At 39.8% G+C, this 17,932-nt stretch overlaps 1 protein-coding gene across 1 annotated transcript in view; it reads right to left on the bottom strand.

The window, feature by feature from the left end:
• Positions 1–17,932, bottom strand: part of LOC111148000 (potassium channel modulatory factor 1) — an 85,173-nt gene that overhangs the window by 32,241 nt on the left and 35,000 nt on the right. The window contains exons 2-3 of the mRNA XM_022504332.1: positions 6,487–6,654; positions 1,053–1,192 (exon numbers count right to left, since the gene is read on the bottom strand). Of these exons, the coding sequence (XP_022360040.1) occupies positions 1,053–1,192; positions 6,487–6,654 (308 nt within the window). The remainder of the gene's footprint in view (positions 1–1,052; positions 1,193–6,486; positions 6,655–17,932) is intronic.

Raw genomic sequence — 17,932 nt, 5'->3', positions numbered from 1 at the left:
TAAGATTTGGCTGGAGGACAAACGTAATGTAAATTTACCAAATGTTTGAACTATAAATCTCTTGAGCAACTTTAAGCATCCAGCTAAGCAGTGTAAACGGGAATAGAAGTGAACCTGAATTACACACAAGTGTAACAGCAGAGCTGTAGCCAAGAGAAAAGAGGACAGTGGTTAAGTAGGGACTCTACAACCTGGAGGGACTCTGGCTGAGTTCAAACACCTGGCTCTGCCCCTTAGTAGCCGTGTGTCCCTGGACACACTATTTCTCTTGAGCTTTCAGCTAATTTGGTTTGAGTACACTTAGGGGCTTATTAGTTGATGCAATGTGCAACTGCTTGTGCCAAAATTCTCCAAATTCCAGAACCAGAGTTCCACCTCTCATCTCTTACTTTATTTACTATTACCCATGGTAAAGGCGGGTGTACCTTATCATTTCTTAAAAGTTGAGTATATGCTGACTCAGATGTCAAATAAAATATCCAAAAGGCTTTCAAGGCAAGATTTTCTTTGTGCATTATTCTAAGTCCTTGGTTTTTAGCCAAAGGGGAAAATTAGAGTAGGAGGAATTTCTAAGGACCTTACAGCTTTGATCTGATGAAAACTGAGTAAGTGATCTGTTACAATGAGATGGAACAAAGGATTACTATACTTAATGACTTAAGATTTAAAAATTTTCTTACGAGGGTTTCCTCATCGAAGAGAAATGAAGCAGGTAGCAAGAATACTCTAGAAAGAGCTATGCTGCAGGCTGCGGTGCTTTCACCCTGTGCACAGGGCATTTGCTAAGGGCTCCTGAATTTGGTGAAGATTCCACACCGCACTTTTGGCAACAGGGTAAGAAAGGGTAGTGTGAACAAATGAAGCGTGCTATCTTGCACATGTGCAGCCTCCAAGGATGTGTAAAACTTGCTGTTAAAAGATAATTTTAATAACTATTATGCCAACAGTATCAGTCCACTTAGCAGGAGATAAGCTGACAGTGACCTAGCTTTATTTTTGTAGAAATAATGTACTTCAACACATCCTTTTAGACACAAGGCTGCTTCACTTACCACTTCTGTTGATGTTTCTGCATGTTCAGAAGTAACATGTTCTTGAAGAGATGTCTCCGTATAGCCCATTTTTCCACAATAGGGACAAGTAAAAGACTGTGGCTGCTCTACAGAGAAAGCTTCCCCACCATAGTATAAATCTGAAAAATAACGTGGAGTTGTAGTAAGAAATAATTATTGGTTTTTTTGGTTTTTTTTTAACCTTTTTGTTTTTTACTACATAAAAATGTAAACAGAAGGTACAGTAACGTAACACAGAAGTATGCGTGAAATCTCCACAACAACCTTACTCTGTCAAGGAGTGCTTGGGAACCTCTCTTACTTATGCAACATCCTTATTCTTCCTGGACTCTGTGACACCCCTCCAAAATTTCTTTTCTACCCATATAGCTATTATTGCCTTAAGAGAAAAATAAAGCAAATAACTTCTAATATCTTCATTTAATTTTGATTTTTTTTTTTTTTTTTGGAAGACTTTAAGTAATCTCTACACCCAAGGTGGGGCTCAAACTCATGACCCCAAGATCAAGAGTCACACGCTCTTCTGACTGAGCCAGCCAGGCACCCTCTCCCTTCATTTAATTTTGAAACAGCTCTCATTTCACATCTAGTTCTAATTTTATTGTAATTTATTTTTTCTTTATCTCTTATGTGCAGCAATGCCAATCTCACCACAAGGAATTAGCAGGGTGAGGGGCGCCTCACGGCTCAATTGGTGGAGTATGTGTGACTCTTGATTTTGGGATTGTGAGTTCAAGCCCCATGCTGTGTGTAGAGATTACTTAAAAATAAAATCTTAAAAGAAAAAAAAAAACAATCAGCAGGGTGTATCCTGATAGAAGAACACAAGTGCTCATAGTATGCGACTACGATCAATACGCCAACTCCCAGATGCAGTTACCTGTCTAAAGCACACACCATTCCTACAGCAGGAGGGACCCGAGGCATTCAGTTCTTGTAAAATGCTAACGTGAATGGAGCACTACCACAACATACTCTGTCCAAACTGGTTACTGAAGAACCAACCAATTAAAGATATTCCATGCAAATAATTTGTTTGCCTCATACATTTCAAGTTCTATTTTTCTCCATTAGTAGTACAAAAGGAAATACAATTGCAAGTATATTTAGTATGTTACGTCCCTTCATTATAAAGAACTATATGTAACATGACACAAATGCTTAATAAGATACAACCATTTTTGTGAGAAGAGAAAATGAAAGAGTATTCACTACATGACAGATTTGTTCACATTCGTTTTTAGGAAGATTCAGACTATCTTGAAAATATTTACCCATTTATTATATGCATAAGACTTGCCAGGTGGATTTGGGGTAGATGGGGATAAATATATAAAAATGAATAAAACTTGTTCCCCTGATAAAGGGCACATACAAGAAACCCATAGCTAACATCATACTTATTGGTGAAAAGACTGATGTCTTCCTCCCTAAGACCTGGAACAAGATAAAAATGTCCATTCTTTTAAAGATGTCCAATTGTTAAAAGATTATTATTTTAAAGATTATTATTGTTTTAAAGATTATTTGAGAGAGAGAATGCACTCAGGAAAGAGGGGCAAAGGGAGAGGGAGAGAGACTCTCAAGCAGACTCCATGTGAGCCCAAGGTGGGGCTGGATCCCAAGATCCCAAGACCTGAGCCAAAACCAAGAGTCAGAAGCTCAACCAACTGAGCCACCCATGCAGCCCAACTCTCGCCATTTCTATTCATTATTTTCTGGAGGGTCATTAGGCATTAGGCAAGGAAACAAAATGAAAAGCAGCTAGATGATGGGGCGCCTGGGTGGTTCAGTTGTTAAGGTCTGCCTTTAGCTCAGGTCATGATTCCAGTGTCCTGGGATCAAGCCCCGCATTGGGCTCCTTCCTTGGCGGATGTCTCCTTCTCCCTCTCCCACTCCCCGTTTCTGTTCCCTCTCTCGGTCAAATAAATAAATAAAATCTTTAAAAAAAAGAAAAAAAGAAAGAAAAGCAGCTACATGCAAAGGAAGAAGTAAAACCATCTAGCATCTGCCTCTCAGTTTTGGCTCAGGTCATGATCTCATGGGTCATGGGACTGAGACCCACTTCAGGTTCTGCACTCAAAAGTTCTCTCCCTCTGCCCCTCCCTGCCCCCCCTCTCTCTTAAAATAAATAAATATTGGGGCGCCTGGGTGGTTCAGTGGGTTAAAGCGTCTGCCTTTGGCTCAGGTCATGATCCCAGGGTCCTGGGATCAAGCCCCGCATTGGGCTCTCTGCTTGGTCGGGAGCCTGCTTTCCTTCCTCTCTCTCTGCCTGTCTCTCTGCCTACTTGTGATCTCTGTCTGTCAAATAAATAAATAAAATCTAATAAATAAATAAATAAATAAATATTATTTTAAAAAAAAAAAAGGGAATGTGATATGGTGAGTGCTGTGAAATGTGTAAGCCTGGCGATTCACAGACCTGTACCCCTGGGGCAAATAATATATTATATGCTAATAAAAATAATTAATTAAAAAAAAGGAGAAAATGCTAAAAAAATCCACTAAAAAACTATTAGAATAAACAACAAAAACATTATAGGATATAAAATCTATGTACAAAAACCAATTGTTCTACTATACACTTGCAGTGAACAATCTAAAAGTAAAATTTTTAAAATCCATTTACAATAACAAAAAGAATAAAATACTTAGAAACACATTTAATGAAAGAAGTATAAAACTTATCCTCTGGTAACTACAAAACTTTGTTGGAAAATATCAAAGATGACCTAAATAAATGGAAAAACATCTCATGTTTATGGACTGGTAGACTTAATACCGTTGCTCTCCAAAGCGATCTACAGATTCAAAACAATCCCCATCAAAATCCCCGTTGGCCTCTTTGCAGAAATTTGATGAGCTGATCCTAAAATTCTTTCATAGAAACTCAAAGGGTTTAGAATACCCAAAACAATCTTGAAAGAAACAAAAACAAAACAAAACAAAACTGGAAGACTCATGCTTGTCAATTTCAAAGCTTACTATAAGCTTATAGTAATTAAGATAGTGTGGTACTGGCATAAAGAAAGATATAAATCAATGAAATAGACTGAGAGTCTAGGACTAGACACATTTATGGTCCACCAACTTTTCTTTTTTAATAGCTTTACTGACATATCTTAAACACATAAAAATTGTGTATACTTATGGTATACAAATTGATGTTTTGATACATGTACATACTGTGAAAAGATCACCAAAATCAGGCTAACATAACAACCACCTCTACAAAGTTACCTGTATGTGTGTGTTGAAAAGATTTAAGATCTATCCTCTCCAAAAATTTCAGTTATACAATATTGTTAACTATGGTCATCATACCAAATATATCAGCTCTCTAGAGCTTATTCATCTTGCATAATAGAACTCTGTACCTTGTGACCAACATCACCCCATCTCCCCAACCTTACTTCAGGTCAATCGATTTTTAACAAGAATGCCAAAGCAATTCGTTGGATAAACAAAAGTCTTTTTCAACACATGATGCTGGAATGATTGGGTATCCATATGCAAAAAATGGTCTACCTCATCATTCCATGTACAAAAATTAATGCAACATGGATCAAAGATCTAAAGGTAAAAGCTAAAACAATAAAACTCTTAGAAGAAAACATTGTTTTAAATCTTCATCATCTTAGATTGGCCAACGGTTTTTTAGATGTGATACCAAAAACATAACAAAAGAAAAGATAACCTGGACATCATCAAAATTATAACTTCTGGGGCACCTGCGTGGCTCAGTGGGTTAAAGCTTCTGCCTTCGGCTCAGGTCATGATCCTGGGGTCTGGGATCGAGCCCCGCATCGGGCTCTCTGCTCAGCAGGGAGCCTACCTCCTCCTCTCTCTCTGCCTGCCTCTCTTCCTACTTGTGATCTCTGTCTGTCAAATAAATAAATAAAATCTTTAAAAAAAAGAAAAAATTAAAACTTCTGTGCTTTAAAACACACATCAAAAAAGTGAAGACACAGGGTGCCTGGGTGGCTCAGTCAGTCAAGTGTCCAACTCTTGATCTCAGGGCCCTGAGTTCAAGCCTTGCATCAGGCTCCACACCGGACGGGGAGCCTAGTTTTATAAATAAATAAAAGTCGGGGATGGGGGGGCTGGGTGGCTCAGTTGGTTAAAAAGTTACCTTTGGCTCAGGTCATAATCCCAGGGTCCTGCGGTGGAGCCCTGCATCAGGCTCAGCAGGGAGCCTCCTTCTCCCTCTCCCTCCCACTCTGCCTACTTGTCCCCTCTCTCTGTGTCAAATAAATAAATAAAATCTTAGAAAAAAAAAAAAAGTGAAAAGACTCATGGAATGCAAGAAAATTTCTGCAAATCATCTACCTGATAAGGAACTTGTATAAAGAGTATACAAGGAACTATTAAAACTCAGTAATAAAAAAGACATATTACCCAATTTAAAAATGGGCAAAGGATCTGAACTGTTATTTCTCCAATGCAGATCTACTGCATGACCAGTTAAGCATAAGAAAAGATGGTCACTATCATTAGCCATCAGAGAAACACGAATCAAAACCCTGTGAGAGGGGCACCTGGGTGGCTCATTGGTTTAAGCCTCTGCCCTTGGCTCAGGTCATGATCTCAGGGTCCTTGGATCGAGCCCCACATTGGGCTCTCGGCTCAGCGGGGAGCCTGCTTCCCCCCCCTCTCTCTGCCTGGCTCTCTGCCTACTTGTGATCCCTCTCTGTCAAATAAATAACACCTTAAAAAACAAACAAACAAACAAACAAACAAAAAAAACATGAGAGGGGTGCCTGGGCGGCTCAGTGGGTTAAGCCTCTGCCTTCGGCTCAGGTCGTGATCTCAGGGTCCTGGGATCCAGCCCTGCATCAGGCTCTCTGCTCAGCGGGGAGCCTGCTTCCTGCCTCTCTCTTTGCCTCTCTGCCTACTTGTGATCTCTCTCTCTGTGTCAAATAGATAAATAAAATCTTTAAAAAAAAAACCCGAAACAACAAAAAACCCATGAGATACTACCTCACAGCAACTGTGATGGCTGTAAACAGAAAGATAACAAGTGCTGACTAGGTAAGAAATTACAGCATGAAACATTTATAGCTTTTCTTATTACTTAATAAGGTCTTCTAATCAACTGTAGAAACAGTCTGCTTTCTGATAATCAGAGCAAGAATACTGTATGCTGTTGGCAAGAACAGTCCATTGGCTTTACTCCTTCTATGCTGAAGCACTCTTCCATCTCAGACCTTATCAGTTTTACAGATCTCTGAATGGCTTTCATGAACAATTAAGCTATGATTAAGAGAATTATTTAGAATATAGAAGTAAGATTCATGTTATTTTTAATGTATCCTATTGGCAAGAGTCTTAGAACATTTTGCCTTTCCTTTTTCACACACATACACACAAATTTCTAGATGACAACCCATTAGAATGTGAACTAAATACATACCAAAATCTACTCTTGTTAATATGCACTGCATCGGGTGGTCAGTTGTATGCCTTGTTGTTGTTGCACCACTTTCATAACAAGATGCACAAAGATCGTAATCGTAGCAAATTAAACACTTATATCTGCGACCTCGAAAATTTCCTTTTAAACATGCATCACAGCTGACACCTATTAAAAAAAGAAATATCATTAATTAGCAACTGTAATAGGCCAAACTCCATTTCATTTTTATAAAATTTTTAAGGTACATATTTAACCCCATATTTCCTTCCCAAAATGACTAGAAACAACATAGTAAAATGTTCTAAGAATTTCCAACAATATGGTGGATCTGTTACTCTGATTTACATTCCTAATGAAAATAACTTTAAAAAATTATGGCATTTCATTTGTGACGACGTGGATGGAACTAGAGGGTATCATGCTTAGCGAAATCAGTCAATCAGAGAAAGACAACTATCATATGATCTCCCTCATATGAGGGAGAGGAGATGCAACATGGGGGGTTAAGGGGGTAGGAGAAGAGTAAATGAAACAAGATGGGATTGGGAGGGAGACAAACCATAAGTGACTCTCAATCTCACAAAACAAACTGAGGGTTGATGGGGGGATGGGGGTTGGGAGAAGGGGGGTGGGGGTATGGACACTGGGGAGGGTATGTGCTATGGTGAGTGCTGTGAAGTGTGTAAACCTGGCGATTCACAGACCTGTACCCCTGGGGATAAAAATATATTATATGTTTATAAAAAATAAAATTTAAATTAAAAAAAATTATGGCATTTGCAAACAGCATTAAAAAAATGCCTATCAATAAATCTAACCAAAGAAAGGCAGCTCTTTATGAAGCAAGTAAGTGCACATATATTCAGGGATGCCTGGTTGGTTCAGTGGGTGGGGTGTGCCAACTCTTGATCTTGGGGTTGTAGGCTCGAGCCCCATGATGGATGCAGAGAGTACATAAAATAAATAAATAAATAAATAAAAGCTTTAAATAAATAAATACACACACACACACGCTCAAAGACATTTAAAGGACTTTAAAAAATAAAAGTATCAGCTTCACAGATGGGAAGCTTCAATTAAATGAAATGTCAATTCTCCCTAAATCGATTGATAGAATCAACGCAATTCTAATCAAAATCACAAAAAAACGTTTTGTGGAACATGACAAACTGACTCAAATTTTTATGGAAGTTGCAAAAGGCCCATAATAACCAAGATGTTTCAGAAGAAAAATAAGATGGAGGGATCTGCTTAACATATCAAGCGCTACTATAAAGCTACAGTTAGGGGTGCCTGGGTGGCTCAGCTGGTTAAGTGTTAAGGCTCGGACTCTTGGTTTAGATTCAAGTCATGATGTTAGGATCCTGGGATGGAGACCCACATGGGGCTCTCCTCATTAGGAAGTCTGCTGGTCCCTCTCCCTGCCTCACCCCTCCTCTGTGCATGCTTGCTCACCAGTGCACGCACTCTCTCTCTGTCTCACAAATAAAGACTTAAAAAACTAAAAAATAATAAAAGTACAGTAATTAAGACAGGATACTACTAGCATGGAGACAGATCAACTGACCGATGAAACAGAATACAAGGCCCAAAACAGATGTTGAAATCTATTTTATAACAACATGTTGAAATCTATTTTATGACAACAAAGGCCCTAGAAGATTAGTGGGGGAAAGGAAGGAGGAGACAATGAGTGGTGCCAGGACAGGTGATTATCCATATGTGGGGAAAATAAAATCAGATCTCCGCCACAGACCCCATACAGAAACATCAATTCCAGATGGTTTAAAGACAAATGCTGAAGGAAAATAGGGGGGAAAAAATCTCTGGAAGACAATATAGGGAAATATCTTTATGTGCTCAGAGTAGGAAACAATTTCTTAAAACACACACACATGGTCTAAACCATGAGTTTAACTACATTAAGCTCTAAATGCCCTAAAAGGAGCCCTTAAATGCTCTTTCCATTCCTAGCGATGGAAAGAGAAGGCCCTGAAACTGATGACACTTGCAACATGGACAACAGACAAGAGTTCGAGGTTCAGAATACACTAAGAACTCTGACATTATCAGTAAGAAAATGACCAACATCTAACAGAAAAATGGGCAAATGGGCAAAGACTTGAGTGGGCACTACAAAGAACAATAAATACAAATGACTAGGAAATACATGAAAATGTGCTCAATCTCATCAGTCATCAAAGAAGTACAAACTCACAAGCTATCATTTCACAACTACCAGTCTGGCAAAAACCTAGAAATCTGAGGATTTCAAATGCTAGTGAGGCTATGCTAGCGAAGATACAACAGAAACACTTCTACTCTGCTAGTGGGAGCATACATCAGTACAACAACTTGGAAAATTTTGTTCACATTCTACTCAAGTTAAATCTGTGCAATTCCTAGGAGTCTGAGACTTTACTTGTAAGTAGATTCCCTGGGGAATCTTTTGTCTATGTGTATCAGAAGAATGTAGAAGAATGTTCACAGCAGTTTTTGCAACGGGCATGGGGGAGGTGGGGTGTTAACAACCCAAAGGCCCCATAACAGTCTATATTATAGCATGAATTAGAAAATGAATCATAGCAGCATCTGGGTGGCTCAGTTGTTAAGCGACTGCCTTCAGCTCAGGTCATGATCCCAGGGTCCTGGAATGGAGCCCTGCACCGGGCTCCCTGCTCAGCAGGGAGCCTGCTTCTCCCTCTCCCCTTCCCCATGCTTGTGTTTCCTCTCTAATTCCCTGTCAAATAAGTAAATTAAATATTAAAAAAAAAAAAAAAAGACAATGCATCATAGCCGCAGGCAAGGACTCCAAGAATCTCACATGACTGAAACAAAGTCTCAAATGGATATATATAGTTTAAAGTCCAAAAACACTATCTAGTTTAGGAAATCAAACATGTAATGAAACTATAAAAGGAAAATGGAATGTTAAAATTTTGGTCAGTGGTTCCCTCTGAGGGGTATAGAGCCCTCAGTGATCTTGAAAGGTTAGGACTGACACACTTTTAGATCTGGTAAATGGGGTCTGTAGTACCACTCTTGTTTTTCCTTTAAGTAATTTCTACAACCCAACATGGGGCTTGAACTCATGACCCTGATATCAAGAGTCGTATGCTCCTCCAACTGAGCCAGTTAGGTGCCCCTGAAGGTCTTACATTATTTCACTTGGATGTATTAAGATGATGTTATCACATTTTCTGGTATACTAATATTCAATATAAGTGCTAGTATATACAAGCTTTTAAATCAGTCTTCAAGGGGCACCTGGGTGGCTCAGTGGGTTACGCCTCTGCCTTTGGCTCAGGTCATGATCTCAGTGTCCTGGGATCAAGCCCCGCATCAGGCTATCTGCTCAGCAGGGAGCCTGCTCCCCCCGCCACCCCGCCCCGCACTGCTCTGCCTACTGCTCTGCCTACTTGTGATCTCTGTCTGTCAAATAAGTAAATCTTAAAAAAAAAAAAAAAAATCAGCCCTCAAAACACCCTTCCAGATTGTTAAGATTTTCCAAGTTGTACTGAGATCTCACGAAGTTACACTGAAAGCCAATGATGGCATCAAGCCAACAGTTTTTCAGCAAATTCAGTAAATACTGATTGAGTACCTACCATGTTCTAGGCCGTGGGGCTAGAGCAATAAAACACACAGAGCTCTGCCCCTGTGAAGCCAACATTTTAGTGGGTGAAGACAGGTATAGAAACAAATGAAGCTGTAAAGCAAATCAGGAGAAAGCGCTATGGAGAAAAATAAAGCAGAAAAGGAAAAATTGTGTGGGCAACAAAGCTTCACAGAAAAGATGGTATTTGAGCAAAAAGATGGAATATTTCAAAATTTGCTCATTCAAAACAGCTGCCAGGCAGGCCAATGCTTCATAACATTAAAGATACTGACAAGGGGTAAACAACTATTCAGATCACAACTGAAGTTTAATGTAATTGGATACAGTAACTTTGCCAAACATATGTGGCATGAACTGTGCTAAAAAGGTGGCAGAAAGGAAAACCCAGCTTTGAACACTAACTTTTTGGTGTGTCCCCTCTGAGGTCACCCTGCAGGCCTGGCTTTTCTTTCCATAGTGGGGGCGCCTGCTGACCGGTATAATGAACAAAACTTTCGGCAACTGCATGGCGACACCACCAAACTCTGCAACCACCACTTTGAGCAGAAGGTCTGATGATGCTCGTCCCTTCCCTGTTTCACTCTTCCGATATAATTCTAAGTTACCTAAATCTAAATGCCCATAGTTCTCCTGCAGGATGAGGGTGTGGGGTGGTGGGAGGCTTCACCCACAGCCCAGCTGCAGTTCAGTAACTGTCAGACCTTTAAGAAACAGGGTTGCTGGGCGCCTGGCTGGCTCAGTTAGTTCAGCATGCGACCCTTGCTTGGGATTGTGTCTCAGCCCCATGCTGGGTATAGAGATTACTTAAAAACAATAAAATCTTAAGAAGTAGGGTTGTTGTTGTTTTTTGATGGGAGTCATTTCTAATATTAGTATATGTGCTGCTGATGTGACCATGATGGAGTCATTTCTGAAATGTATATTTTCTAACTTTTTTTTAAAAAAAGATTTTATTTATTTGAGAGAAAAAAAGAGAGAGAGCGAGCATAAGCAAGGGGTTAGACGCAGAAGGACAAGCAGACTCCCAGCTGAGCGGGAAGCCCGACTAGGGGCTTGATCCCAAGACGTTGAGATCATGACCTGAGCCGAAGGCAGATGCTTACTCGACTGAGCCATCCAGGCAACCCGTATATGTTTTCTAACTTCTTAAACACTTAAGACATTCAACAATGTTTAGGATTCAAAGTTATTATTTCAAACACAAATACTTATTTCAGCCAAACCACCAAACACTATGTAGGGTAAGTTCCTAGCAGGGTTTCTTAAAGCCTAAGAGTTACTTTATAATAATCTATGGTGGCGAGTATTCGAGGGAGGGTTTTTTGGTGTGTGTGATTAGGGGACTATGAATAAAAAATTGAGGTGAAAATGTTTTATTACCACATAGTTCTCCACACAGCCTGCCCTTCTCATTGTATTAACTCTGCCATTTAACACTTCTAATTTAATACTTCTAATCTGTCAACATAAGCTTAAATCAAAACCTAATGAGTCAATATCTAATTTTACACAAGATTCCATACCACCTTCTGACTGGAAAGCAAAGCACAGAAGCAGGCATGGGCTTTGCGGCAGTTTCTCAACAGCAGCCACGTCTTCCTCCACTCCCACTTAGAATTACCAAGCCTCATTTAACTTTGAAAAGGAGCCCAGATTTCCCACTTAAAACAGAGTCCCTTCTAAGTATATCTGTCTGAATTCATTGTGTAACACAGACTAACAGAATTTGCTCCCTTAGCGTCAACTACAGGCAATCTACAGTTCCTATTAGAGAAAATAAGTTAGCTCGTTGCTGCATTGTCCCTTGGGTTAACAGTTGCGGTCCTACCTGTTACCAGGAGGCTCAGGAAAATCTGAAACAGAACATATACAAAGTATATGTAAAATTACCAATTCCCTGATAGGAAGAACGGACTTGCTTCTGATTAGATGTTAAGAATTAACGTTCCCCAAAAATAGTATGATGTTACAACAGACATAAGAGTTCGGGGAGCCTTGGTGGCTCAGTGGGTTAAAGTCTCTGCCTTCAGCTCAGGTCATGATCCCAGCGACCTGGAATTGAGCCCTGCATCACACTCTCTGCTCAGCGGGGAGCCTGCTTCCTCCTCTCTCTCTGCCTGACTCTCTGCTTACTTGTTATCTTTCTGTCAAATAAATAAATAAAATCTTAAAAAAAAAATAAGAGTTCAAATATTGTCAAACAAAATACTGCCTTGTGAGACAAGGCTGGGGGACCACTGGGTGGTAGCACTGAGATCTACTGGATTAAAAACACTGTTTAGGTTCATCTACCCTACACTAAATACATCCTGCAAAAACTGAGTTAACCACATAATAAAACGGGCAACTGATCTTTGAATAATCTAGTGTTAGCTATAGTGTGTCATAAATGAATTTGGTAAGCACTGGTTTATAAGATGGTAACTGCACAAGCTACATCATAAAGTTATGGTGGGATATTTGTGATCTCCATCTGACCAAGCTATAAGATAAAAATGCTAGGAAATATAGTTTAACCTCAATTATGATATTGGCCCTGGTGAAACTTAAATGAAGAGAATGTGTATATCTGACAATGCCTTTCTGTAAGAGGGATATCTGAGCACATTCACATCCCCAGCATTTACCTTTTTATTTAACAGTTCTGTAAAATAAATACACAAAAGCTATGAACTAAAAAAATCAAAGGAAAGAATGCCCTCTAGTGGGAACATAAAATAAGTTAAAAAAAAAAAAAAAAACACTGAAGTACTATGTAAAAAGTCTTTTTTACCTTTAATTTTTAAAAATGAAACAAAGGGGGCACCTGGGTGGCTCAGTGGGTTAAAGCCTCTGCCTTTGGCTCTGGTCATGATCCCAGGCTGCTAGGATCGAGCCCCACACCGAGCCCCACACCGGGCTCTCTGCTCAGCAGGGAGCCTGCTTCCCCATCTCTGCCTGCCTCTCTGCCTACTTGTGATTTCTGTCTGTCAAATAAATAAATAAAATCTTTAAAAAAAATAAAAAATAAAAATGAAACAAAGGCTTTTACAGTTGTTTATTCACAGCGATTTATTTATTTTTAAAGATTATTTTAAAATACTTTCTACACCCAATGTGGGGCTCAAACTTACAACCTCGAGGATCAAGAATTACATGCTCTACCAACTGAGTTAGCCAGGCACCCCTATTTACAGTTTCACCTTTTATCACCCAAAAGGTGATACAGCCTTTTCATTGGAATAAATTTTTAGGTAGGGAAGAGCTGATTGGAAGGGATGGTCAACAAAGGGCAGTGAAGTGTCAAGGATCACAGTGAAAAAGAACAGAGAAGGAAACTGACCCTACCTGGAATTTGAAGGCCTAGGATTATACAGTATTTGTCAATGACAATTTTTTAAAAAAGATTTTATTTGTTTGACACAGAGAGAAAGCATAAGCAGGGGGAGCAGCAGAGGGAGAGGGAGAAACAGGTTCCTTGCTAAGCAGGGAGCCTGATGCGGGGCTTGATCCCAGGACCCGGGGTTCATAATCTGGGCTAAAAGCAGATGCTTACCGTGTGAGCCACTCAGGCACCCCTGTCAATGACAATCTATTCTGACTTCTAGTGCCATGTAATTTGGGGAGCGGACCTTCTTTTTACTTTAACAAAACATCTAAGTACCAGGCATTTTTTAAAAAAGATTTTATTTATTTATTTGACAGAGATCACAAGTAGGCAGAGCAGCAGGCAGAGAGAGAGGCGGAAGCAGGCTCCCTGCTGAGGAGAGAGCCGGATGCAGGGCTTGATCCCAGGACCCTGAGATCACGACCTGAGCCAAAGGCAGAGGCTTAACCCACTGAGCCACCCAGGCACCCCATACCATGCATTTCTAATAAGCCTATGCACTTCTAATAAGTGTGACTTTTAAAAAAAGAGGATATTATACTATATGCACTATACGATAATTTTAACAGTAAGAAATGCACAGAGAACTATGCCATTAAAACAACTTTATGGTGATAAGGACAATTCCCAAGAACAGGCTCTTTGCATTTAGGTGGTTGAAAAATCATGCCATCCTTTGAAAGGATCTCAGATGAACATGGAAGCAATTAAAAAAATGAACTAGGGGTACCTGGGTGGCTCAGTTGTTAAGCGGCTGCCTTTAGCTCAGGTCATGATCCCGGGTCCTAGGATTGAGCCCTGCATCGGGCTCCCTGCTCAGCAAGAAGCCTGCTTCTCCCTCTCCTGCTCCCCACCGCTTGTGTTCCCTCTCTTGCTGTCTCTGTCAAATAAATAAATAATCTTTAAAAAATAAATAAATAAATGAACTGTTCTGACTCTGTGAAAAGCAGAAGGAGCCAGCATTTAAGAGGGTCGAAGAATATTTCAAAATACCTGGAGAAACATCTCAAGCAAAACCGTTGCAGGAAGGAATTTAAGATATATTTTAAAATGCTTCACAAACTAGGAGCCTAGATCAGGAGCAAAAAGCTTTCACTCTTTCTAGTAAAGCATCACAGAGGAACTACAATCAATCATGCCTTGCAAAGGTAAAGAAACTCTAGGAGTTTAAAAAAAAAAAAAAAAAGGCCCTACTTAATTATTTTTAGAATTAGGAACAAAACCAAAAAAATTAAATACATATATGACTCTGTACATGTTTACTTTAAAAAATCTCTGCCATATGGTTAAGGGAGAAAGTCAAAAGGAGAGAAAATTGGGTAGAGAGACCTATATAAAGACACCATTCAAGAAAAGACCTACACTTAAAGAGAGTCTGGGGCAGAGGAAGAGAAGAAATGAGAAAGAGGTATACAGCTGAGGGAAGGCAAGATTCAGAAGAACAGAACTGGGTGACCAAGAGGAACACTGGAATAGAGAAAACATGGGTAAGCTTGAGAAGTAGGTTCACAGTACTTGTGCTTTTCACACTTAACAGACCTGCCTATAACTGATACATTACCCATAATTTACAACAACCTTTTCTGTATGTAGCCTCGGCTTTCCTACTTTTATTGTTTTTTAGGTAGAATTCTTTAAGTTCTGTCATATGTAACAATAAGGAGCATCTATCTATCCTTTCACTATTTACTGAGTATCTATCTACAATGTGTCAGATACACAAATGTCTGCTACACAGAGCTAATACTCCACTGGTAGGAGTAGCAACTTCTACCACTATCTACTGTGTGCCAGAAATCTGACATGTGTTGCTTTCTTAACATTCACAACAAAGTTATGAGGCAGTTGCAAAGTGTGATAAAACTTCTTTTGTGGCTAAGGAGATTCAAAGCCAGTTCAAATCTGCCCCAAAAAGCGGACAGAGAGGCAGGGGTTGGACTGGGTTCCTTATGCATTCTGTCAAGAAGGGAAGTTGAATTCATCTCTAAAAGTTTCCAATTAGAGGAAGTTGGTCCACTCTGGAATAAATGACTGGTTTGCTTGGTTTTAAAGAACTGGTCTACCCTCTTATTTCATAGAACTGCATCCCTGGCCTGCAAAGGAAACCTTAGTAACAATGGGCTTGCTCACTCATGAACTGATGAAAAGCCTTTCAGAAACTCTTATCTGGAAATAGGGAGGCTTCTATATTACTCAATCGGTTATTACATTCAGCCATGATTACAGCTGTTTTCTGACTCACACATAGAATGAAGGAAGAGGAGGTATATAAGGATTTCAATAGATATCTGTTGAATGAATGAAAAGAGAAGAGGATATTTTCCTAGAGTAATTAGATAAGAGCTCAAAGAGAGAAGGGAAAGGGATTACTGTGTGTCTATAACAGACTTCCTAATGTATGAATGACTGAATGATGAAAATTGAGGGGAAGAGAAAGCGACTGAACAACAGGTACGTGTTTCCTATAGGAGAAAAGAAAATGAGTTAGGCAAAAATGCTGTGCCCAATACTTGTAGGCACCAGCCACCAGCCAGCAACATCAGCCCAGCAGAGCTCGGTTGCCAGCTGTAACAAATGATGCCACTGCGGGTGGGAAACAGGTTACTTCTGGTCAGTCACAGTTTTATGTGTAAAAATAAAAAATAAAAGCCCAGCATTCACATATATGTGTTGCATCGGTGTAACTGCTTTCACAGAAGCAGAACTATTGCAGAGAAACTACTGGTCCATTTGCGAGCCCTGCCCAGGCAGGGCCACTGGGTGAGGCAGAGTGCTCGGCCCTCCCGATACAAGTAACCTGAGAGAAGGCAACCGTTCTGATGAAAATATCTAGTGCTTATATTCTGCAGAGATTTGGAAAGGCGAATACTAGTAAAAAACACTAAATTTCAAACTTGTAGGGGCTAGTCTAAAGAAATTATAACACTTAAGTGGGCATTACACGACATAGGGGAATCTCCCTCAGCTCACCTCTACCCAGCAAGGTTCCTGCAATAACCAATCAGTGTTTAACTGACCTTGATGCCCCAGGCACCTGCCAAAAGGCTTGGTCACTGAACTGTTGTTCTCTTACAGATAAATAAAGGGAGGACACAAGCACTAAGCACCTGGCTCCAAAAGAACAGAGCCATTAAGTGGCAGACCAATGACTGCTACACAGGGCAACCTACCGGGACACGCCTTGTGACAATAAATCTGTTGTTGTTTGTTTCAGAAGTGTCTCTCTTCAGCAGTTTTTATTTGCTACCATGTAGAGATAAATAAAATTTCAGGAAGCTGGAAACTTGTCTGGCCTCACTCCTTTAAATCACGGCAGAACAATCAATAGGACTCTCAAATATATAGTTTATTTTTCACTTTCGGTCTTTTCAAACAAGTCAGGATACATGCATCTTCAGACATGGGAAGCGACAGCCTATGACACACGCCACAATCTCATCCTACAATACTACACCACTGTGCTCCAATGAACTACAATCCTTCCCTGTATCAATGTGCGCCAGTCCCTACAAAAAAAAACAAGTGGTAAAAGGATACATACTATACGGAACCACTTCCGTAAGTTTAAAAGAACACAATAGTCTATGGACACATACATATGTGCAAAGCATACTGAAAGGCGAACAGAAAGGATACATGCCAACTGCCAAGACGTGCTACTCGGGGAGGTAGAGAGATAGAAGGAAACAGAATGGAATCAAGAAAGGATATAAAATGGAATTCACCTGTATCTGCAAAGCCTTAATTCTGTTTAAAATGTTTTCTTAATTAAAAAAAAAAAAAAAATCAACCAACATGGACAAATTCCCCATCTCCTCTTAACTTATAAAGTAACATGGAAGAGGACTTTTAGACACAGGATGGCTGTTTTTGTGCAGAGGTATAAATGAGTAAAATAGCTGACCTCATGAAATTATGAAATAAAATTTTTGGGGGGGCCAAAGATGGATTCTATATCCTATACCTGTTAACTCCTGCTAAAATATGAATTAGGCGCTGAGTGTCCAGCTAAGCATTCAAGAATGACTTCTCTCAGGCACGGTCTTTGAGTCGGGCAGGCTAAACAACACAAAGGCAGTGTGACGTTCATACCACTGGACATTGACAGCAGGGTGCAGGCACTGTTTAGGATGCTTTCCCATCATATACTTGGCCAATTAAGTACAAAGAGCTTAGGGGACTTACTGCCTGGAAAGACAGAATATATATACTTGTGTAAGAAAAGAATGTAACTTCAAACAACTAAAAGGTGAAACATACTTAATGGTATTGCCCCCCCCCACACACACACACTGCATCCCCCCCATCCCTACCCCCGAACTTCCTGGCCTACATTTAAACATTTTAAAACTAATTTTATGCAACTGTTTGAAGGAAAAGGGAAGAAAACTGGAAATCCTTAATGTACCACAAGATGACCAGGAAAGGAGCAGAACACATAGTATCTAATAGTATCT

This window comes from Enhydra lutris, unplaced genomic scaffold (genome assembly GCF_002288905.1).
Source record: "Enhydra lutris kenyoni isolate GAN:26980312 unplaced genomic scaffold, ASM228890v2 scaffoldscaffold18, whole genome shotgun sequence".
In the NCBI taxonomy this organism is placed as follows: domain Eukaryota; kingdom Metazoa; phylum Chordata; class Mammalia; order Carnivora; family Mustelidae; genus Enhydra; species Enhydra lutris.
The sequence above is the reverse complement of the archived record's forward strand: the minus strand, read 5'-3'. Positions and strand labels throughout refer to the sequence as shown.